The 26,465-nt window shown below is 40.1% G+C and overlaps 1 protein-coding gene across 3 annotated transcripts in view; it reads left to right on the top strand.

Annotated features, from left to right (window-relative positions):
* The window catches only part of LOC123517489 (transcription termination factor 2-like), a 239,429-nt gene that overhangs the window by 11,564 nt on the left and 201,400 nt on the right, over window positions 1–26,465 (top strand). For all 3 annotated transcript variants that reach the window (XM_045277595.1, XM_045277597.1, XM_045277596.1), the window contains exon 5: window positions 3,500–3,667. In XM_045277595.1, coding sequence (XP_045133530.1) covers window positions 3,500–3,667 — 168 coding nt within the window. The remainder of the gene's footprint in view (window positions 1–3,499; window positions 3,668–26,465) is intronic.

Consider the following 26,465-nt stretch of genomic DNA (forward strand, 5'->3'; position numbering starts at 1 on the left):
TTAATCCTTAAAACTCAGGGTTGTTGGGATTTTTAGCTCGCGCTAGCTCAGGAGGTTTAGCTAGAAACACACAAAATAGCCTGTATTCACATACTGATTACACTTGAAATTCAATAAACGAGTGAGAACAAATGATGTTCGGCCCACAAGCAACTCTTCTTTGCAATGCAAATAACCAGAAGTCTGTAGATGCTATGGTTACCAAAATATCACAAGTTGAATGAGGTGGTATCATCGGTGTACGTGGCCTTGTGTCTGATCGGGTCCAGCGGCCTTGGCTAGAGCGTTAGAAAACGGGCCCCTTGTACACTCTCTCTCTCTCTCTCTCTCTCTCTCTCTCTCTCTCTCTCTCTCTCTCTCTCTCTCTCTCTCTCTCTCTCTCTCTCTCTCTCTCTCTCTCTCAAAATGTTCGCAAAGTTATCTAATTTGTATATTTTTTTGCAAAACATATAAAATACATACAATAGGAGCTGCTGCTGGTGGTGGTGGAATGTCCTCCCCCTCGGTGGTTGAACCTCCTATATCCGTATCAGAGCCCAGAACATCACTATCTTCGCTCTCTATTGTTGTAGAAACTTAATTCCAAAGCCCTTCTGATACCACTCTCATTCAAAAGTTGTCTCCCCGCAACATGGTGAGAGACCCGAGGTGTAGAAGTAAGGCGCACGGGAGAGATGGCAGAATAGGACCCCGTGAAATCACTGTCGCTCCCACCATCCATAATGGGAGTTGACGACACAGTGACGTATAGCATATGTTTCTCCTGACTTGGGGGCTCGCCGTGCCTCACAATAAAATGAATTTCAGTTCTTTTCTTGAAATTCACAAACCACCCTTTACTTTCTTTAAAATCATCATTGGAGTCAGCTGTAGTATTAGAAATAAGATCACGATCCAGCAGCCTAGCCTTCGCACAAATTATGCCCTCTGACGAAGAATCACCTGCCATCTGCCTTTGGTTTATCCAATCAACAATTTTTCCATTTCTTCGCTTAAATTACCTTTTCACACCAATCACCACATTAACTTTTTTAATGAGCTGTCTTCTTCACTATTGTGTCTACTGTAGATTTAGCCTTACAGTATTCAGCTGCAAGATCGGTTATTCTTCCTCCTTTCTCGTATTTTATCAATAATCTCCTTTTTCCCTGCAATGGTTGTCACTACATTCTTTCTTGTAGGCTTATTCTCACCACTAACAAGCTTCTTCAGTGTCATTTTAATCTTCTAAATGAAAAAAAAATAAAAAACAGTATAGAGAAAGTGCAGGACAATGTTATTCTTATGACAGGTAAGGATAACCTGGCTGCAGTGACCGCTGGGGGGGCGGGAAGGGAGAGACCCTTTGTTAACAGCCACATGGATAGATGTTCGACTAATAGGTATTTTTTCGAGTATTAAGTCAAACTTTTGCATTTGACTTGAAAAGTTTGACTATTTAGACGTTCGAGTATTGAGTTTCCACTGTATATATATATATATATATATATATATATATATATATATATATATATATATATATATATATATATATATATATATATATATACAGTAAGGTCCCGGGTTACGTCGGTCTCAAGTTACGTCAAACTCGCACTTACGTCAGTCCACTATAAGGCAATTTAAGATTTAAAAAATTGAAAATTTATAAATCGTAAAGCGGGTTTATTGTTATTGTTGCGCCAGGCGTCACTAGTGGTTATCCACCACACCGCCCACCTCATGCTTGAATACAATAACACTCTACGTACCTCAGTTCCACCACACCGTCGCCCCTGGCAAGAGTGTTCCTACATCTGCATTTGCTGACTATCTTAGTATCTTGCTCAATGGCACCAAAAAAAAACTCCTGAGTGATAGCAGTGATGCTAAGAAAAGGAAAACCATTACGCTACAAGAAAAAGTGGACATAATTAAAAGACATGAGAAGGGAGGCAGCAGCTGTGTGTAAGGGAGTGAAGAAGAAAATGGGAAGCCCGTTACCATGACAACAGGGAGGTTGACGACCTTGAGGGCTCACGCACCTATCACAACAATAACAACTCCGGAGCCTTCGCCTGGGCCACACAATACTCGCAGCTCACTTGCACCGTCTGCGCTTCTCTGCTGATCCCTATTGCCGTTTCCTATTGCATTTCCTGCCCCGCTGCCCACGCTTCTACTCCCACCGCACTGCACTACACTCCCAGCTGTCCACCCTGGGCGTCACAACATTCGACCTGCCCACTCTCCTGGCGGCCTCAGGCGTCCACCCCTCTGGCAACATGCAGTCCTTCGCGTTCACGGCCCTAATCAACAACAAAAACAAGCTTGTGTTTCATATTCTTACATACTTGTAAATAATATAACAATATAACCTTTTACTTATATAACGCTTCTACTCCTACCGCACTCCACAAAGCTCCCAGCTGTCCGCCCTGGGTGTCACAACATTTGACCTGCCCACCCTCCTGGCGGCCTCAGGCTGTCCCTCTCGGCAACCTGCAGTCCTTCGTGTTCGCGGCCCTAATCAATATATTCCTACATAGTTGTAAATAATATACCAATATAACAATATAACCTTTTACTTACCTGAATAACCATAAAAAATTATTGGTTGAAAACTCGATAATATGCTTTGAAAGTACAAAAACTCGAGTTACATACAAAATCGACTCATGTCATGTTTCAGGAACGTAACTCTGACGTAACTCGGGACCTTACTGTATATATATATATATATATATATATATATATATATATATATATATATATATATATATATATATATATATATATATATATATATATATATATATATATATATATATATATATATATATATATATATATATATATATATATATATATATATATATATATATATATATATATATATATATATATATATATATATATACAGGTAACTCGATTTACACGATAGATGCGTTCAAGAGGCATCGCGTATATCAAAATTCACGTAAAGCAAACATGTAATTCTCATAAGAAACAATAGATAATAGGGGGGATGCGGGATGTGGTCCAAAGAAGTTCGTACAAACTACTCTTTATTTGGCTAAATTAACATGTTTTTATTATTTGCCATTCTAAATACTAGAAGTGTATTTACAGTAAAGGGAAAAGCAAGAAATAATAAGAGAAAGCAAAAAATAAGAAATAACAACAAAACAAGGAATACGTAAACACAAACTCACTTCACCACTCACACCACAGTCAGTCACCATCTTCCTTGCACTTCAAAAATCCACTTATCACACCAGAAGATCAGTCACCATCTTGCCAGTGGAGCTCCCACCTAACGACCAGCTCGGAACTCTCACGCAGGTCTGGCACTGGTCCAAATCGCGTTTAAGCAAACTGATCGCGCAAATTGAATAAATTATAATATTTTTTCAGTTGTGTTGTAACAAAAACGCGTAAATCAAACACGCGTAAATCGAGAGTTACCTGTATACTGTTATACTTCTTTTTAATATAATTTACATCTCATTTATTTCAGAGTGAAAGCAGTCTGAATTCTTCTGCCAACATCAGTGGATCATCTGGTAGCGATATCTCAGCTTGCAGTGCTGCAAGCAAAGAGATATCAACAGTATCTCCAGATGCTTCAGATAGAGTTACGTCTTCAGACATTACATCATTAGAAGAAAAACTTAGGAAGAAGAAGGTATGTACTTTATCTGGGATTTCATAATTTTATATTATGGTTTCTTGAAAAACATCATACAAGTTGATCTTGTATAGGATATACAGTACTTGGATAACAGGATATACTTTCACATGAATTAATCTCTCATGAGATATCATTGTACAAAGACAAGAGTATGAGACCTGGAATTTTTAGCTTGCTGTATTTTTAAGTGCTAAACTTGGAGATTATGATAATGTTGTATTTTACTATGGCCACTTGGCATAGAACTATATGAGTGTGTGTTTTGTCCTAACATTCCGTGTGACCTAGTGGTGTGGCACTTCCACATCAAGAATTTATTTGTGACTTTGTCTCCATATTTGGCATGATACTATTCTGCTGCATATAAAACTGTGTGAATGTATATTTTGTCCTCACATTTGACATGATCTAGTGGTGTGGAGGTGTAGCACTGTCTCAGTACTGAGACACTTTTCAATTGTTTGCCAATGTTTTTGCAATGTGGCAGTGCCATTGCTGTGTAATATGATTCCTACCTTTCTTTTATTAACTCTTGTGAGCCAAACAGGTTGATTAGTGTTGTGGCAAACAAATGGTTTATCCACATGAATAATCTGTGTTCAGCTATGTGATCTGTATATGAAAATATACGAGTATATGCAATGCATAGCACCTACATGTCAATATTTATTGTGATACCAGTGGTAAAAAGACTTGACTCATAATTGGCAAAACGATGATACTCATTAAATGCACGAAAGTTGGGATGTTAAGAAATTAGGATTCGGTGCAAACTAAAGGATTGTGAAACTTGCATGCACTGAAACTTAGGAGGGTACTGTTGTTTGTCTTTTTCTGTTTTTATTGTATTTACATAAGGAATAATGGAATGAAATTTAGCTATAACACTTGTGCTTATGATAGGCTTCATTGTGATCTCAATGTGGGATACTCCTAGATGGAATGAGATATCAGATAGGTAGATGAATTTGATTAAAAGCATGATATGAATACATCCTTTTGAAAGATATGAAAATGTAAATGAAAGAATGGAGAAATTAATAAATATTCTCTTGTCTGGTTTCCTCAACACCGTGTGGTGGTTCATGTATAGGCACTGTGGAACTGCAGCATCCTCTGTTTCAGCTCGATACTATCGATAACATTTAATATAGTGATCCTGTTTTCTTTAATTTTTTCTTTTTACTTGTACATTATATAATCCTTAATTTTAGTGTCAGTGGCCATCCCCTCTCATGAAAAAAAAGAATTATAATAAAATTCTTGTATAGAACAGATTCACAATTTCAGCAATGCAATGTTAGGTTGGTGTGGGCATGCGCGATATAGGAAGTAGCACATAGGGGAGAGAGCAATGTCGCTCTGCCAGTGCGATGTGGAACTAAAGTTAGAAAGATTTTGGAAGTAATTTCGAAAACAGACCAATTTATATAGAAAATAGAGTGAGAGACAGAGGTAAGGAGGTGGAGTGGCATTCGAGAAAGAAGGCAAGCCTGTAATCTATGGAGAGTTGGCAATAGTGTGGAGGTAGTCTACTTTGACTCTAACGATCCCTTTTCTTCCTTCCCTCCTTTGTCCCCGCAGCAATGTCCTTCAGGCAGTTATTAAATGTTTGTTAAAGATGCCACATAGGAATCTGCCATTACACCAAACAGGAAGCTATATTTTTAATTCATCTATATATGATAAGACAAATTTTAATTACTGTACACTTCTTAGATAATTGTCGTGATCTGAACTGTTGCACAACGTTGCACGAATTCTCTAGCTACTGGTTAGAAACAGTTAAAGGTTTTTCTACCTTTAATTAACAAAGATAATATCTATACATAAGATGTTTGATACGGCGCTGGCAAATGACAATCACAACTCCTGTCGCCTTCTCTACTGCAGTTCATTACAATTTCCCTTACAACCATATAAGAATTACTCTAATCTCATATATGAATGCAACAACGTAACTCGTCACTGAACATACAAAATTGTCTCGTGTGCAATAATTCAAACTTTCTTTCTTCATCTTTCAATATCTGAACGCTGTGCTTTATTTATCCGTAAATCTCATATGCAGTAAGTACAACATTCCCCCTTTTAACCAGTTACCCATATATAAGCATTACCTTTACTTGGTACATGAATGCAAGCGACCAATGTAACACACCACTAGATATTTTACCATACACATATAGTTACCTTACTCCATTCACAAAAATGACCGTGTAACACACCACCGAATATAATGACTAATCATTATATTTCCATGCAAGTAACTTCACTAACAAATCTCTTTCTCTTGGTACTCTTACATAAGAACTATGTTAATTTTATACACGAATATACACAAGTAAATATGTAATGTAACTTATTTGTCAGTGCAACACCCCTGCACACACGTACATAGCTGTACACAAGATCCTTTATTCATAAATGAAAATGCAAGTACAGTAATACTCCGCTTAACGAACGTTCGTCTAATGAATTTCCGGTTAAATGTACAGTGCTTACTTCAATTTTGCGAGTTCAAATTTTGCGACCAAGGACCAAAAATTGCCATTTTAAAATTTCCCCATCTTGCTCCTTTCTCCCGGTATTGTGAGTGGTGGCGGGAGAGAGCGTTCCATAAATTATATATTACTGTATTATATAGGCAATATTTTATTAATTTATTCATATTTATCATATTATACTATATTATTATCATATTTATATTATATTTATCATAGTTTGGTGGTTTTTGGCTAGTTTTCAAAAAAATCTGGCGGTAATTCAACGAAGCTCATCTGGCAACACTGCCCCGCTCCCTCCCGCCTTCCATTTGTTTACGTACACCTCCACAGAGTTCTCTCTGCAAATTTAGAGGAATCCTTGTGCTCGACTTTGTGCGACATGGCGCCACCAACCAAGAAAAACATTAGGCTAACTTTGGAGCAGAAGATGAAGATAATTAAGATGAAAAGAGATGGAAAAAGGAACTGTGATATTTCCAGAGAGTTTGGTGTGGGAGAATCAACTGTGAGAATGGTGTTTAAAAACAGTGAGAAAATTGAAAAAGCTGTAAAAACCTATGGTGGGCAGATTTTTTATTCTCGTAGCCATTGTACAAACACTGTGATAATTCATATGGAAAGATACCTGGCTCAATGTATTAACAGAAAGGAAAAGGAAGGGGTGCTATTGGATGGGCGGCACATTAAACTCCAGGCCAAGCAATTTTATGCAGTCTGCCTGAAGAAGGTTAGCAACCCACCCAGCAAACCTTTTAAGGCTTCTAATGGTTGGCTGACCAAATTTCTGAAGAGGAAGGGCTTCAAGCACATAAAATTTAGTGGTGAACGTGCCAGTGCTGACACAGGCTGCCGAATCTTTCCCTAACATTCTGAAAAAAATTATTGAGGATGGAGGCTACACGAAACATCAAATCTTCAACTTAGATGAGAGTGGCCTGAACTGGAAGAGGATGCCTCGTTTTACCTACATTGCAAAGCTGCAAAAACAAGCCCATGACAGGAAGCTGGACAAGTCTAGATTAACAATGATGTTTGCAGTCAACGTGAGCGGGTCTTGCAAGATGAAACCTGTGTTTGTACACACCGCCAAGCACCCTCGATGCTATAAAAATGTCCATAGTATGAGCAGCATTTAAGAATTTTATTGGTACAGCTCTATGAATGGTTGGATGACTTCAGCTATAATGAAAGATTGGTTGCTTGAACATTTTGTTCCTGACTTTCGCCTCAAATGCACACAGCTGGACATCCCATTTAAGGCCCTCATACTTATGGATAATGCACCATGCCACCCACCATATCTCAACGATGTCCACCCCAATGTGAAAATCATCTTCCTTCCACCCAACACTACTACATCTCTAGTGCAACCGTTGGATCAAAAGATTATTGCCAACGTCAAAAATTTCTACCACACAAGGCTGTTTGATTATCTAGGGGAGAAAACCGAGACCAATGAGGAGGTGAGGATGATTGAAGCAGAAGATTTGTATGGAGACCTAGATGTTGATTCAACCCTGCCAGAGACACAAGATGATGACCTGCCAGACCTTACGCATACGGACGAAGGCCCTGTTTCCCCTGAGCTGACTGTTTGGCAATTCTGGAAACAGTTCACCATTCGGAATACAGTTGAGTTCCTTTTGCCATCTTGGGGGGATATCAACGAGGCTACAATCCCCCATGCCTGGCGCTCTCTTGTCCCACACCTGGTCCCAAAAGAAGCTGGCAGCCAGGTGCAGCTTGTTGCTGACTGAGCGGGAAGTGTTGGCAGCAGCTCAGGTGGTGGCAGGGTGTAAAGACGTAACCGTCGAGGAAATGAGGGAAGTGCTTGCCCCTGAGGAGGAGACTGCTCAAACTGCTATGCAGAGAATTGATGAGGAAGACCAACTAGCCAGTGAACACGAAATTAACCCTCAAACAGTCCAAGAGGGGGAACAGCCAGCAATGACCATGAGAAATCTGGCTAACATTTTGTCAGTCGTCGACACTTTGAAGGACGCCATAAGCAACAACGACCCTGATAGCATGCGGGTTGAAGAAACCATCAGCAGCATTGACAGGTCCATCAGGTTTTATGCTGAGAAACACAATGAGGGGGGGAACAAGAGGACCCAGGCTTTGATAACCCAATTTATTAGAGCCAACCCCGGCCCGTCTACCAGCATCTCCGACGGTGACGATACTATCTCTGAGGACGACTTTGAGGGGTTTCTTAATGAGGTTGATGTCCATGCTGCCCATATTGTCATCTCAAGTGATAGTGAAAGTGACAATGTGGGGCCGCAGTAAGCCCACCCAAGCCTCGGAACCCTCCTGTCCCCCTCCCCCCAAGCCAAGCCATCCATCGTCTCCAGGTAAAGCTCATTTGATTTATTTTTCTTAAGGATAATCCTTGTAAACCCTTTTATTTATTGTATGCTGCTCAGTTCCATGTATATGTGATATAAATATGGGCAAAATATTAGGAAAATATTGAAAAATTAGGCGACCATGGACGAGGGATCCACCATATTCAATTTTTCCCATAGGAATAATACTTCCAATTTTGCGATTTCCAAATTTGCGATTCACAATGCCGCCCCATTTCTCGCAAAATTGGAGTAAGCACTGTACTGTATAAAGTTAGACCAAAAAGTCCGCATAACGTACAACCACATCTGTTTTAGCGAATTTTGTGGGTTTGAATTTGCCAAGTGAGGGACCGAACACGGCAACTTCGCTTTGATTGGCTGGCTCCCCGCCTGTCTCTAGCGCTCCTGGAGCTGGATCCGAGATTCTTTAACAACGTCAGAGCAACCTCCTGCCGCGAAATGGCTTCCATGAACGCTTCGAGGGATGGTAACGAGGTTGCTATCAGGTTTCTCTGAGGTTGCTGGGAACACCACTTCTGGAGGTGGTGTTACTGTCTTATATATGCATTTATGTTCACAAAACAACATTTCTATTAGCTTTTTACAAACTTTGCCCCCAAGAAAGGATTGTTTTGTAATGCATAAAGTGAAATCTTACATGGAATACCAAAAAATAAAGCTGAGATGATATCGGCCACAGGGGAAGTGGAGACTCATGGCGACTCGGCTGCTTCTTCTTCTTCTTGTGATCCTTTTAGCTTGCGTGTTATCTTTCACCACGATATTAAATTTATGTTTCCACTCCTCTACTGCCTGCTATAATAGATATCATATTATAGTATTCATACAGTACTCAACACAACAGTAGGCCGGGCGGTAAAAAAATGGCACATAGTTATGGAAATATTCAATATCAACGGTCTGTAATTACATTCAATACTTTGTTGTGTTTCCTTTCCTCCTGATAAAGTCCATAAGCCTCAGACAGTGCCAGATTTCATAGTATTTGGGGGTCAATACGATCCCATGAGGCACGTATCTCCCTCTCGAGCTTAGGAACAGATGACACGTCCTTGCCCTGCAGATCTCTTTTCACAATCTGCCACAGGTTTTCTATGGGGTTAAGGTCCGGGCTGTTGCCCGGCCAGTCATCAGTAAACTGCACCTCACAATCATGAAGCCACTGGGTTACTGATTTGGCTGTATGAGGCTTGGCCCCGTCTTGCTGGAAAACAATAGCCTCAGTGTCTTCAAATGCCTGGGGCAGGATGTCACACAGCAACTCTAAGTAATTATGCAGATTTACTTTCTCTTTATTATGAAAAACATGAAGTTGTGCCTTATCATGACCAGTAAAGGCACCCCACACCATCAAAGAGTCTGGATGCTTAACCATAGCACACGTGTAGCGGGGGTCTAGTGGGTCACTACCGCGTGGCTTGTACACGTTTCTGTCCCTATTGCAAGTCAACGTAAAGATGCTTTCATCGGACCATAGTACAGTCAGCCACTTCTCCTCATCCCACACTCCGTATTTCCTGGCAAACTGAACCCTATTCACTTTGTGCCTACAGGTGAGGAGGGGCTTCTTCACTGTGCGATGGTTGCTGTAGCCCAGCTTGGCTATGAGGCAGGACACCGTACGCACAGAGATGTCTCCCAGCAACCTAGGGTTTTCTTCCTTAATATTTCTGGCTGAGATACGAGGGTTAGACTTTAAGACACGCTTCACTATGTTCCTGCAACGATCACTGGTTTTTTTACTAGGCCCTGGCCTTCTTTCATGGGTTGGTGTGTCCCGGCTGCCCTGCTGGTTGAATCTGGCAACCCAATGGCGTACAGAATGCTCACTCACACCAAGTTGTGCAACTATATCCTTTGTTTGTAGCCCAGATTCTCTCAATGCAATGATCTGAGCGATCTTATCTTGCGCTAAATGTGTGTTTTTCCCCATATTAAGAACACAGCCACTGATAACACCGCAACATGGCAATAACACCCGGTATTAATCGTCGTAAGTCTCTCGTGAAAACGTCGTCCACTGGCAACTGGAGAGTGACTAAGCCATTTTTGGCGCCCGCAGCATTAAGTTCCGCCCACTAGCTGTCGGCCCCACCGGCCAACTAATAAGTCCTAAAAGTCTCGTACAGAGTATTGATTGATTTTTTTTTTGCCAAATTGTAGGCCGGGTGAGTAGGACCCGGCCTACTGCCGCGTCGAGTACTGTATATGCTCATGCCATGAGGATAACCTTGACTCCGTGGCACTGAGTGATAGTGAATTACTAATGAAATACCGCAGTATTTCATTAGTAATTCACTATCACTTAGTGCCACAGAGTCGGGTTATCCTTATGGCATGAGCGTATATGAATACTGATATGATTCCCATTATAGCTAATAGAAGTATGTATATATATATATATATATATATATATATATATATATATATATATATATATATATATATATATATATATATATATATATATATATATATATTTTTTTTTTTTTTATTTATTTATTTATTTCATTTTTTATTTTTTTTTAACCAGTGTGGTATGTTGGGGACCAGCCCAGAATGCATCCCCCTATTTACATTATTTCCTATGGAAAAATTATGTCCGCTTAACAAAGGCAACCTGTGGAATGTAAACAAAGGGTGCATCATTGTACTGCATACAAAACTTATGTACCACATTTCCACAAGGCTTTCTATTTTATCCATTGTAGAGTCATGAGTTCAGGTGGTTCTTTTAGCTTGCAAGGAAGATACGGTCTCACCAACCTCCTTAATAGAGTCTGCTGACTTGAAAATAGTAGAGACAGTAGATGGAGTCAAGATGGTGGCAAGCAATGCTATAGTTTTCTGGCCTCTCTCATGTCTGTGAATAATATCCAGCTTTACTTCGAAAGTAAGAGACTTCCTGGTCTTCTTAGGAACACTAGGCCACATTGCAGGGCGTTTTGGTGGTAAGTTGAACACACACACACATGGCCCGGTAGCTCAGTGGTTAGAGCGCTGGCTTCACAAGCCAGATGACCGGGGTTCGATTCCCCGGCCGGGTGGAGATATTTGGGTGTGTCTCCTTTCACGTGTAGCCCCTGTTCACCTAGCAGTGAGTAGGTACGGGATGTAAATTGAGGAGTTGTGACCTTGTTGTCCCGGTGTGTGGTGTGTGCCTGGTCTCAGGCCTATCCGAAGATCGGAAATAATTAGCTCTGATCTCGTTCCGTAGGGTAACATCTGGCTGTCTCGTCACAGACTGCAGCAGATCAAACAGTGAATTACACACACACACACACACACACACACACACACACACACACACACACACACACACACACACACACGAGACTGAGGAAGTGGTTCATAACCCAGAAAAGTACAGCAAGAAAGGACTAAAGAAACTTACGTATGAGCGGAATGTAATGTATTCCAACATAAATGGAGTGATATCGGGGATTTTAGAACTCAACGATTACTTGAGGGACAAGAACCCAGATATTGTGGGTCTTACTGAAACAAAACTGAGAGAGGGAGAAGACCTGATGATGGTTGGAGAAGGAAATATAATGTTTGGAAAAGAAATAGAGTAGGTAAGATGGGAGGAGGAGTGATGTTGCTGGTTAAAAAGATATAAAGGTGGATCAAGTGAAAGAAGGTATGGGAAAGGCAGAAGTGCTAAAGATCAGAGCAGAAACTAATGAAGGAAAAAGAGGCACTACATAGTGGTGTACGTACCACCTAAGACAAATGCATGGTCAGTACAGGAATATGAAGAAATGATAAGTGATACAGGAACATGTCTGGAAGAAATGTTGGGTGGCTGTGAACGAACTATAATGATGGGAGATTTTAATTGTAAAGAGGTGTGTTGGGAGGACTGGTCAATGGAAGGATCAGAGACAACATGGGGAAATACACTATTGACACTGGCAATGGAAAATGTGTTAACTCAGTGGGTCAAAGAAGATACTAGGTTTGGAGGAGAGGGAGCATCGTCAAGACTGGACTTGGTCTTTAGTACAGAGCCAATGGTCATTGAGGAGATGAGGGTGGAGTGCCCTTTAGCAAAGAGTGATCATGCAGTTTTGGAGTTCAAGGTGATAGATGAAGAGAAATCTAGAAGAAATGAAGAATATAAAGTGGGAAGATGGAATTATGCCAAGACAGATTTTGGAAACCTAAAGAAATTCTTTCAAGAGACAAATTGGATGAAATTCAAGAGTGCTAAGGAGCAAATGAAAAGTGGAAGGAATTTATAAAAATATACAAAGAAGGTGAGAAAAATTTGTACCAATAAGACAACATAGAGAAGTTGGAAAGCAGGACTGGTTTAACGATAGATGTGAAAAGGCTAGAACAAGAAAAGAGGATGCATGGAAGAGGTGGAGAAGGAAAAGACGGATTAAGCAGTGGGAAAGTTACAAAAGAGCAAGAAATGAATATGTGTTGATTAGAAGAGAAGAAAGAAAGAAACAAGAAAAGGATATAATTGATAAATGTAAAGACCAACCAAGGCTTTTTACAGACATGTGAACAACAACATCAAAAATAGAGAAAGTATTGAAAGTTTAGAAGTAAATGGAGTATGCAGTGAAGATCCCAGGAAATGGCAGAGGCTATGAATGGATGCTTTCGGAAGGTATTCACAAAGGAGACTGCTTTTGACAAACCACTGGTAATGGAACAGAAAGGGATTATGAAGGAGTTTCAAGTAACTGTGGAGGAGATCAAGAATATGATGGGGAGTTTAGAAGTGAGAAAAGCTGTGGGACCTGATGGGGTATCAGGATGGATTTTAAGAGAATGCAGGGAGCAACTGGCAGAAAAAGTTTGTGAAGTAATTGATGCCTCATTAAGGGAAGGTGTAGTGCCCCAAGACTGGAAAAGAGCTAACATTGTCCCAATCTATAAATCAGGTAACAAGAGAGACCCATTGAACTATAGACCAGTGTCACTTACAAGTGTGGTAGCTAAGATGTGTGAGAGGGTGGTGAAGAATAGATGGACAGACTTCTTGGAGAAAAATGACATACTTTGTGAGTGTCAATTTGGTTTTAGAAAAGGGCGTTCATGCACGACAAACCTGATATGTTACTATTCGAGGGTGATAGATGTAATACAGGAAAGAGATGGTTGGGCTGATGGAATATATCTGGATTTAAAAAGGCCTTTGATAAGGTACCACACGGAGACTGATCTGGAAACTTGAAATGGTAGGAGGAGTGCATGGCAGTTTACTAAAATGGATGGAAGACTTTTGGTAGGAAGAGAAATGAGAACAATAATTAAGGACAGACCATCAGAATGGGGCTTGGTGGAGAGTGGAGTTCCACAGGGATCAGTGTTGGCACCAGTAATGTTCGCGGTCTACATAAATGACATGGTGGATGGGGTGTCCAGTTATGTGAGCCTATTTGCAGACGATGCAAAATTGTTAAGAAAAGTGAGATGTGACAAAGATTGCGAACTACTCCAGGAAGACTTGGACAGAATATGGAAATGGAGCTGTACATGGCAAATGGAGTTCAACACGACAAAATGCAAGAAAATAGAGTTTGGCAAGAGTGAAAGAAGAATCAGGAGTATGTACAAGATAGGAAATGAAGACATAAAACCAGTCATGAAGAAAAAGACCTTGGGGTGACAATTACCAATGACCTATCGCCAGAGAGACATATAAACAAAATAATTGGAGAAGTATTGAACTTATTGAGGAACATAAGAGTGGCGTTCGTATATTTAGATGAAGAAATGATGAAGAAAATAATTACTGCAATGATAAGACCGAGGCTTGAATATGCAACAATACAGTGGGCTCGAACTTAAAGAAACACATAAGGAAACTAGAGAAAGTACAGAGGGCTGCAACAAAAATGGTGCCTGACTTAAGAGATTTGACTTATGAAGACAGACTGAAAAGAATGCAACTTCCGACCCTGGAAAACAGAAGAGAAAGGGGAGACCTGATAGCAATATACAGAGTGATGATTGGCATGGAAAAATGGATAGGGAAGATCTGTGTATGTGGAATGAAAGAATGTCGAGAGGGCATGGGAAAAAACTAAAAATGGCCACTTATAGGAGAGATGTGAAAAATATAGCTTCCTCATAGAAGGGTGGAAGCATGGAATAGTTTAGACGTGGAAGTGGTCAACGCAAGGAATATTCATGATTTTAAGAAAAAGCTGGACATTAGTAGATATGGAGACGGGACAGTACGAGCATAGCTCTTTTCCCGTATGTTACAATTAGGTAAATACACACACACACACACACACACACACACACACACACACACACACACACACACACACACACACATCATCATACAATATGTACAAAACATCTGCACAGTGAATTGTACACACACACACACACACACACACACACACACACACACACACACACACACACACACACACACACACACACACACAAAGCTCAATCAAACATTCACAGTGAATGTACACAAAACATCTGTACAGAGGATTGTGACACACACACACACACACACACACACACACACACACACACACACACACACACACACACACACACACACACACACACAAAGCTCAATCAAATATTCAATATGTACAAAACATCTGTACAGAGGATTGTGACACACACACACACACACACACACACACACACACACACACACACACACACACACACACACACACACACACACACACACACACACAGCTCAATCAAACATACCCAATATGTACAAAACATCTGTACTGAGGATTCGTGACGGATGGACACACACACACACACACACACACACACACATATAGTCATGTTAACTGTTGATTAGCAAAATAATGTCCAGTGAAGGTAAATATAAACAGTAGCCTGTGTTTGAGCCATCAGCTGGTTTGTTTACGTCTGCGCAACATGGCGGCCGGGAACTCGAAAGAGGAATCAGAATTCACAGGGTTTCAAGGAATAATGGAAAAGAGTGCTTATGTGAAGAAAATTCTGGAGTTAGAAGGTAAAATTGAAAAACTGTTTGAAAAGTATGAGGGCCTGGAAACGAGTTATGACAATGTAAAGAGAGACTGTGCCGATATGAAGAAGGAAAATGCAGCACTGAAAGAGGAAGTTAAGCTAATTAAAGTGAATTGCGAAAAATGTGGAGAATCTCTAGGAAAAGTGATGGAGAAGCAGGCTGAATGGAAAAAAGTCAGGAAGTGGAAAGAAAGGAGGTAAATTACAAAGTTGCAAGTCTGGAAAAGGAAATCAAAGAGTCAGGGAGAAAACTTTGGGCCTTGCTGAAATTATAGATCAACAGATCATAGAAGAGAAGATAGCTGAGAAAGTGGTGAAGGTTATTAAGTCAAATGAGACATTGGTGAGGGAAACTGTAGACAAAAAGAGATGTGTGGTGATATTTGGTGTGGAGGAGGATAAGACACCGAGTAAAATGGAGAGAGAAAAACATAAAAAGGTGATAAATAATATCATTAATGTGGTGCAAGAGGAGGAAAAGACCTAGTACAAGAAATAGAGGACTTCCATAGAATTGGAAAGTTCACAAGAGAAGGTATGAGGCCAATAAGAATCAAACTTAAGTCACAAAAGGATGTAGATGAATTGGTGGAGAAGTCATGGAGGCTAGCCCAGCAGGAAACAACAAGGAAGATTTGGTTGAGAAGAGATCTCGGTGAAAAGGAAAGAGAAATGTTAAATGAGTTGAGAAAGGAGGCTTTGAAAAAAATGAAGAGAGGACAGAAGAGAAGAAAGAGTTTTCTGGAGAATCTTGGATATGAGACTGAGGAAGTGGTTCATAACCCAGAAAAGTACAGCAAGAAAGGACTAAAGAAACTTACATATGAGCGAAATGTAATGTATTCCAACATAAATGGAGTGATATCGGGGATTTTAGAACTCAACGATTACTTGAGGGACAAGAACCCAGATATTGTGGGTCTTACTGAAACAAAACTGAGAGAGGAGAAGACCTGATGAAGGTTGGAGAAGGAAATATAACGTTTGGAAAAGAAATAGAGTAGGTAAGATGGGAGGAGGAGTGATGTTGCTGGTTAAAAAAGATATAAAGGTGGATCAAGTGAAAAAAGGTATGGGAAAGGCAGAAGTGCTAAAGATCAGAGCAGAAACTAATGAAGGAAAAAAGAGGCACTACATAGTGGTGTACGTACCACCTAAGACAAATGCATGGTCAGTACAGGAATATGAAGAAATGATAAGTGATACAGGAACATGTCTGGAAGAAATGTTGGGTGGCTGTGAACGAACTATAATGATGGGAGATTTTAATTGTAAAGAGGTGTGTTGGGAGGACTGGTCAATGGAAGGATCAGAGACAACATGGGGAAATACACTATTGACACTGGCAATGGAAAATGTGTTAACTCAGTGGGTCAAAGAAGATACTAGGTTTGGAGGAGAGGGAGCATCGTCAAGACTGGACTTGGTCTTTAGTACAGAGCCAATGGTCATTGAGGAGATGAGGGTGGAGTGCCCTTTAGCAAAGAGTGATCATGCAGTTTTGGAGTTCAAGGTGATAGATGAAGAGAAATCTAGAAGAAATGAAGAATATAAAGTGGGAAGATGGAATTATGCCAAGACAGATTTTGGAAACCTAAAGAAATTCTTTCAAGAGACAAATTGGATGAAATTCAAGAGTGCTAAGGAGCAAATGAAAAGTGGAAGGAATTTATAAAAATATACAAAGAAGGTGAGAAAAATTTGTACCAATAAGACAACATAGAGAAGTTGGAAAGCAGGACTGGTTTAACGATAGATGTGAAAAGGCTAGAACAAGAAAAGAGGATGCATGGAAGAGGTGGAGAAGGAAAAGACGGATTAAGCAGTGGGAAAGTTACAAAAGAGCAAGAAATGAATATGTGTTGATTAGAAGAGAAGAAAGAAAGAAACAAGAAAAGGATATAATTGATAAATGTAAAGACCAACCAAGGCTTTTTACAGACATGTGAACAACAACATCAAAAATAGAGAAAGTATTGAAAGTTTAGAAGTAAATGGAGTATACAGTGAAGATCCCAGGGAAATGGCAGAGGCTATGAATGGATGCTTTCGGAAGGTATTCACAAAGGAGACTGCTTTTGACAAACCACTGGTAATGGAACAGAAAGGGATTATGAAGGAGTTTCAAGTAACTGTGGAGGAGATCAAGAACATGATGGGGAGTTTAGAAGTGAGAAAAGCTGTGGGACCTGATGGGGTATCAGGATGGATTTTAAGAGAATGCAGGGAGCAATTGGCAGAAAAAGTTTGTGAAGTAATTGATGCCTCATTAAGGGAAGGTGTAGTGCCCCAAGACTGGAAAAGAGCTAACATTGTCCCAATCTATAAATCAGGTAACAAGAGAGACCCATTGAACTATAGACCAGTGTCACTTACAAGTGTGGTAGCTAAGATGTGTGAGAGGGTGGTGAAGAATAGATGGACAGACTTCTTGGAGAAAAATGACATACTTTGTGAGTGTCAATTTGGTTTTAGAAAGGGCGTTCATGCACGACAAACCTGATATGTTACTATTCGAGGGTGATAGATGTAATACAGGAAAGAGATGGTTGGGCTGATGGAATATATCTGGATTTAAAAAAGGCCTTTGATAAGGTACCACACCAGAGACTGATCTGGAAACTTGAAATGGTAGGAGGAGTGCATGGCAGTTTACTAAAATGGATGGAAGACTTTTGGTAGGAAGAGAAATGAGAACAATAATTAAGGACAGACCATCAGAATGGGGATTGGTGGAGAGTGGAGTTCCACAGGGATCAGTGTTGGCACCAGTAATGTTCGCAGTCTACATAAATGACATGGTGGATGGGGTGTCCAGTTATGTGAGCCTATTTGCAGGCGATGCAAAATTGTTAAGAAAAGTGAGATGTGACAAAGATTGCGAACTACTCCAGGAAGACTTGGACAGAATATGGAAATGGAGCTGTACATGGCAAATGGAGTTCAACACGACAAAATGCAAGAAAATAGAGTTTGGCAAGAGTGAAAGAAGAATCAGGAGTATGTACAAGATAGGAAATGAAGACATAAAACCAGTCATGAAGAAAAAGACCTTGGGGTGACAATTACCAATGACCTATCGCCAGAGAGACATATAAACAAAATAATTGGAGAAGTATTGAACTTATTGAGGAACATAAGAGTGGCGTTCGTATATCTAGATGAAGAAATGATGAAGAAAATAATTACTGCAATGATAAGACCGAGGCTTGAATATGCAACAATACAGTGGGCTCGAACTTAAAGAAACACATAAGGAAACTAGAGAAAGTACAGAGGGCTGCAACAAAATGGTGCCTGACTTAAGAGATTTGACTTATGAAGACAGACTGAAAAGAATGCAACTTCCAACCCTGGAAAACAGAGAGAAAGGGGAGACCTGATAGCAATATACAGAGTGATGATTGGCATGGAAAAATGGATAGGGAAGATCTGTGTATGTGGAATGGAAGAATGTCGAGAGGGCATGGGAAAAAACTAAAATGGCCACTTATAGGAGAGATGTGAAAAATATAGCTTCCCTCATAGAAGGGTGGAAGCATGGAATAGTTTAGACGTGGAAGTGGTCAACGCAAGGAATATTCATGATTTTAAGAAAAAGCTGGACATTAATAGATATGGAGACGGGACAACACGAGCATAGCTCTTTTCCCGTATGTTACAATTAGGTAAATACACACACACACACACACACACACACACACACACACATACACACACACACACACACACACACAAGAATGCAACTTCCAACCCTGGAAAACAGAAGAGAAAGGGGAGACCTGATAGCAATATACAGAGTGATGATTGGCATGGAAAAAATGGATAGGGAAGATCTGTGTATGTGGAATGGAAGAATGTCGAGAGGGCATGGGAAAAAACTAAAAATGGCCACTTATAGGAGAGATGTGAAAAAATATAGCTTCCTCATAGAAGGGTGGAAGCATGGAATAGTTTAGACGTGGAAGTGGTCAACGCAAGGAATATTCATGATTTTAAGAAAAAGCTGGACATTAATAGATATGGAGACGGGACAACACGAGCATAGCTCTTTTCCGTATGTTACAATTAGGTAAATACAATTAGTAACAAACACACACACACACACACACACACACACACACACACACACACACACACACACACACACACACACACATACAAAGCTCAATCAAATATACCCAATACGTATAAAACATCTGTACAGAGGATTCATGACACACACACACACACAGATAAAGTTCTATCATAAATATATATATGTACAAAACATCTGTACAGAAGATTCATATCATGTAGGATACATGAAACATGCACACACACACACACACACACACACACACATACATATATATATATATATATATATATATATATATATATATATATATATATATATATATATATATATATATATATATATATATATATATATATATATATATATATATATATATATATATATATATATATATATAGAGAGAGAGAGAGAGAGAGAGAGAGAGAGAGAGAGAGCGTAGAAAACGGCCCAGCTTGGTACCACTGAGCTCCCAACCCGGACCATACAGTGGACCCGACGTGTCACTAGTTCCCCGCGCTTTTCAAAGCCCATGAAGTTTTGTAGGCCTATTTCTTGCTCTATTTATTTATTTACAGATTCAAGACTTCGGTATTGCTGCATTTTGGATGTTTGCCATTCATGGCATACAATTCAAAATATATTTTTTCTGACATGGGAATGTTAATATTTTAGGTGCACCAAAGCATTCAGCAGTTAGGAATTAGCAGTTTAAGGGTTAAAGTGAGTTTGGTGTTCGTTAAAAGAGCAGATGGTAGTAAAATGAAACCTTCGTTGTAGCGAAATTTTGTTGCGTGAACCTTCGTTAAACGGGGGTTGCCTGGGCAACCCCTGCTTAACGAAGGGATTACGTTCCTAAAAACTCTTTGTTAAGCGAAACTTCGTTAAGCGAACCGATTATGACAAGTTTAACCCCTGATATGAACTTCCATTGAGAATAAGCAAAGCGAGAGTGCATCATAGTACAGCAAAAGGTTTAATGAAAGTAAAGATTATGAAGTTAAACATTTAGGTAGTTTAATTTAAGTCATTATAATGTACACTAATGTATGTATGTACATAACTTTATAATGTTGATGATCTTAACTTTATGAAGGGAGGGAGAGTGAAATGAGAAATACACTAACCGGCAACCTGTGGAATGTAAACAAAGTGCGCATCATGGTACCGCATACAAAACTTATGTACCACATTTCCTCAAGGCTTTCCATTATATCCATTGTAGAGTCACGAGTTCAGGTGGTTTTTTAGCTTTCAAGGAAGATGCAGTCTCACCAGCCTTCTTAACCCCTTCCTTACTGCAGCCACCCCCCAATATAAACAAAGCGTTCCCTCCTGTACCGCAGCCCCATGCCCGTGTGCGCACGTGCCTCACGGCCAGATCTACACATTATATTTCTTTCTAACTCAGTGTTATGTACTTTTTTCTAAACATATTTTTGTCATTTTATTAATAAAAGAAAACGTAAACATAATCATAAATTGTGCACTAATCATAAATTCAGCACCACACACTCTGCACCTGGTGAGGGTGGCCCTGAGGCAGTCATAACTAGGCTGCTCCCCCTCACTTGCCGAGAGGGTTTCAACACTGCTCTCACTATCACTCTCCTATTTCTTTTTCAGGATCATAGTCTGAATCATATTCATCTGGAGAGTCTTCCAGTATATCCTCACTATCTGTCTCATAATTATGATAATCCTCATCGCTGCTACACGAAGCAGACGCCATTATCTCTAACTAGAGGCAATAGAACAGTTTCACCACGGCCGATACTAGAGAACTGATGTTCTTGGGGGGACTGTGGGAATAATATATGTCAAAGAATAGTGATTGGCTTTATAGTTTATGCATGAAAAATTAACTCCGATATTGATTGGCTAGTGGGGGATGGTTTTGTTACGCTAGGGTGGCTAAAAATAACGTGTTAGTGTTTGTTTGTTTATAGTGAACCACGTGGAGCATGAAAAAGGCAAAATCCGCACTCAGGCCACGGTTATACACGTAAATGTATTGGTGTGGTACGCACGTACCACGGCGGCATCTTCGGTACCACGAGGTCGCTTTTGCTGTGGCGTGTACAGTATACAAAAGAGTCTGGGGACTTGAAAATAGTAGACAGATGGAGTCAAGATGGTGGCAAGCAATGTTATTAGTTTTCTGGCCTCTCTCTTGTCTGAATAATACCCAGCTTCACTTCGAGAGTAAGATATTTCCTGGTCTTCTTAGGAACGTTAGGCCACATTGCAGGGCGTTTTGGTGGTAAGTTGAAATAGGGAAGATGAGCTGCTGGTGACGCTGTTATGTTTTGACTGGGGAGTGAGTGATGCGCATGATCTTGATGCTACAGGTGATGCAGAATTTCTTCTGAGTCAGTCCTTTGTATCGGCAGTGCCTGTGTTGTCCACGAGAGGCTTGATCTTGATCTTTATTCTACAGGTGTTTCAGGATTTCTCCTGAGGCAGGCCTTAGTACCAGCTGCTCCTGGTGTATTCAAAAGCCTGTCAGCTTGCATGATACGGTGGGGCTTTCAAATTTGGAAATATTACCTGGATAAAACTTCATTAAAGTGAGTTTGGTGTTCATTAAACGAGCAGATGGTAGTAAAACGAAACCTTCGTTATAGCGAAATTTCGTTGTGTGAACCTTCGTTAAACGGGGGTTGCCTGTATACACACACACACACACACACACACACACACACACACACACACACAGTGATCCCTCGTTTATCACGGTTAATGGATACCAGAACACCCCGCGAAAGGTGAAAAACTGCGAAGTAAGATTTGCTCCCCTTAGGAATTTGGGTGTATGTGTATGTGGGTACCAGAATGTTTAAAATATGTAAACAGTATTTATACTTTATATATACAGTATTTTACTTAAATCTATTTAATTATAAAACCTTATACAGTATTTATACATTTTCTCTCTCTCTCTCTCTCTCTCTCTCTCTCTCTCTCTCTCTCTCTCTCTCTCTCTCTCTCTCTCTCTCTCTCTCTCTCTCTCTCCCCGCCCCCTCTCATAACGTAACACTCACCCTCTTCTGCCCTCTTTGATCATATCTAAAAGTTTCACTTATTCATTGATGGTCATCATCTTCCTCTTCATCTTGGGCTCACTAGAGGAAGCTTTCGCAGTGGCACAGGGCTTAGGCAACATTGTAAGGGCTTAACAAATCACTACTTAAACAAAAAATGTTACCGTGAACACAACACTAAGATACAGTATGCGAGACAGTCAACAGTGTGGATGAGACTGGTAAGATCCAAGGCCCATGGAATAGAAGGTCGACCTATGAGGCATTCAAAATGGGTCTAATATGTGCATTCATGATGTCAGCAGGTTCACAAGTGGTCTGAGCTGGGACGTTGGTTCAGTTAGCAAGCTGCTGGGTAGATGTTCACGTGCTTTTCTGTCTCCTATTCTCTGTCTGTTCCACGCCAACATCGGTCACAATGCCAAGTTGTGCATTGCGTGACTGTTTTAATTATCAGTAGTATATAATATGTAGTATGTAGTATGTGATAAATGAAAACCATTATTATTTTTTCTCTGGTAATTTTGCACCTTAAGACATTAGTAAATTTCTGATATCTAGTTATTGAGAAATGAATTTTTGATGTCTAGTTATTGAGAGGTCCCCATTCAGTTACTTTTGTAAATGTAAATTGCCTCAGTTATATATGTAACGTAAAAATGAAATAATAATAATAATGATAATAATAATAACGTAAACAGGAACACTATATTAATAATAATAATAAGAGCAAAAGTTTAATGATAATAATAATAATAATAATGATCATAATTAATAATAGCAAGAGTATTGATATCATTAAATATGATAATGATACAATGGTCAAAGAGAAAGAGAGAGAGAGAGACAGAGAGAGACACCTGGCAGATAGAGGGTGTGGGGCGGTAATAGGAGGCAGAGAAGCCTTCACAAAACTTGTCACCTTTGCCAGGTAAGTATGATTTGCTCAGCGGGCAGAGGGAGAGCGTGAGGTTTCTGTGCAAGAAAGACACATCCTGGGAGGAAGCTTCCCTGTTGGTGAACCCACTGATGTCACTAGCCCCAGCTGTTTTCCCCTTTAGAGCTGCACGTAGGTCGACCTTCTATTCTATGGGCCTTCGATACAACAAGGGAAGATGTTGGGTGAGGCTGCATATGTATACGAACAATACATATACAGTGCTTTATGTACATTGTTGTCGTTATTACACACCAACTTACTGAATTACTGTACGTACAGTATTTGTAAGTGACGCCACAGACCCCGTGATATAGCAAAAAATCCGCAGAACGTATCTACCAGTATGTATAAAATCCGCAAAACAGTGAAGCCGCGAAAGTCGAACAGTGAAATAGCGAGGGAACACTGTACAGTAAGTCCTCGTTATACGGTAGTTCTATATCCGGTAAAATCAGTTACGGTATTTGGAAATTACTACCCTTGATTTGATATGTGGTAAGGAAAATTCACAGATATGGTATCCGTTCATGTCATCCAAGAGGGCCCAGCGCAGGGGAGCAGGGGTGATGACATCCACGTCACACCTCCCTGCCACTCACAGTACTGACTTTAACTTGATCACCCTTGGAGCCTGTTATCTCTTCCCCCTGCCCCCCCATTTTTTTTTTTCCCGCATTACATATTATACGTACATGCATTACTAATTAGATGAATAAATGGAATATTAAAGAATCTATTGTAAGCACAAATGTATTCATAATAAACATAGCAAACACTAAAAGCTTACTACCAGCCGTGAACCATGCAGCAACTGATATAGGGCACAGATGGGCCTTGCAAGCCAACTATCAGTGAATGGTGGAAGTTGTATAACATCAAGCACGCCTTAGATAACATTGTCATCTTGAGAAAAAGTGAAAACATCTACCATGAACTTGGCGTGCAATAAAGTATGGCCAGAATGCGCACATGACTTCCCAGGCTTCGCTGAAGACGACATCGGTGCGATCAGAAATGACATAGTAAATCTGTGCCATAGGGCTGGCTTCACTGAAGTTGATAATGATGATGTTCAAGATCTTTTGGAAAGCCATGCTGAATCTCTCTCAAATGATGAACTTATAGAGCTAGACAAGGCATCACAGGAGACAGTAAAAGAGGGAGACGAGGAAGAAGAACCTGTGCATGGCCTGGACATCAAGACTCTTAGAGAAAATTTCTTGGTGGTATCGAAAAAGCTCTGGAAACCCTGAAGTAATGTGACCCAAATCCTGCCAGGAGTAACAAAGGGGCTCATGACGTACAGAAAAGTGTCCAGATTTTATCAAGAAATCTATGATGAAAAAACAAGAAAAACTAAAGTCCTCCATTTACTTGTTGTTCAAGTCAGTCAGACATGCTGTCCCTGTCACACCTGCCGACCCTGATACAGCTGGCCCTTCCTCCATATCCTGTTTCTTTAAACCATTGAAACGTGCCGACCCTGCTACAGCTGGCCCTTCTACATCTGCGTCCGACAGTGCAGAAAGACGATGTCTTATCCTTGTATGTCCACTCAGCGGAAGATGAGTAAGGGCTGGAATCCCTACTGTCCTTAGTCTCGGGAATGACATCATCTGATAGAATACATGGCAATTGAAAGAAAAATAAAAACATATTATTTATTTCTTTTGTGCAGTACTTTACTTTTTTATTATTATTATTTTCATGTATTTTCATTTCTGTAAGGGTGACTTTTTTTGTGCTGGAACGCATTCCCTATTATTACATGTTATAATGTGTTCAGTATACGGTAAATTCAATATGCAGTAAGGTTTTCAGGAACGCATATATACCGTATAACGAGAACTTACTGTACCTGGATAAAATTTCGTTAAAGTGAGTTTGGTGTTCATTATATAAGCAGATGGTAGTAAAAGGAAATGTTCGATGTATCAAAATTTCGTTGTATGAACATTTGTTAAGTGGGGGTTGCCTGTATTTCTTCGAGTAGAGTAAGTCCCCGATTTACGATAGAAATACGTTCCTTAAAGCCTTATCGTAAAGCGAAATAAGTGTAAACCGAACCTGTTTTTACATGTATTAGATAGGAATATGTTCCAGCTCAGTATGGAAGTCAGTCGAAAAAAGTAATCAAATTGGACAAGCCATGTGTTACCGTAAAAAAAAAAAAATTGAACAACAAGAATACTGTTTTACTCAGCTTTCTTAACCCGTAAAACTTGGGACATGTCGATAGATGTTCATCACACAAGCCTTGGGGCATGTCGATAGACGTTTAGGCATTTTTGGGCTATATTTTGGCTATTTTCTTTGCTTGTGAGCTGGCAACATTCATCAGGAGTAAACCTATGCTATACGTTACTGTGTCACCAACTCCCACGATGGATGGTGGGAACGACAGTGATTTCATGGTGTTTGATTCCTCCACCTCTCCCGTGTGCCTTACTAATACAGGCAATCCCCACACAATGAAATTTCGCTACAACGAAGGTTTCATTTTACTACCATCTGCTCGTTTAACGAACACCAAACTCGCTTTAATGAAGTCTTATCCAGGTAATTTTTTTCCAAATTTGAAAGCCCCACCATATCACGCAAGCTGACAGGCTTTTGAATACACCAGGAGCTGCTGGTACTAAGGCCTGCCTCAGGAAAAATCCTGGGACACCTATAGAATAAAGATCAAAATCAAGATCAAGCCTCTCATAGACAACACGCGCAACACTCACTCCCCAGTCAAAACATAACAGCCTCAGCAGCAGCTTGTCTTTCCTAGCTCAACTTACCATCAAAACGCCCTGCAATTGGCCTAGTGTTCGTAAGAAGACCAGGAAGTCTCT

The sequence above is a fragment of the Portunus trituberculatus genome, chromosome 42 (assembly GCF_017591435.1).
Source record: "Portunus trituberculatus isolate SZX2019 chromosome 42, ASM1759143v1, whole genome shotgun sequence".
NCBI classification, from domain to species: Eukaryota; Metazoa; Arthropoda; class Malacostraca; order Decapoda; family Portunidae; genus Portunus; species Portunus trituberculatus.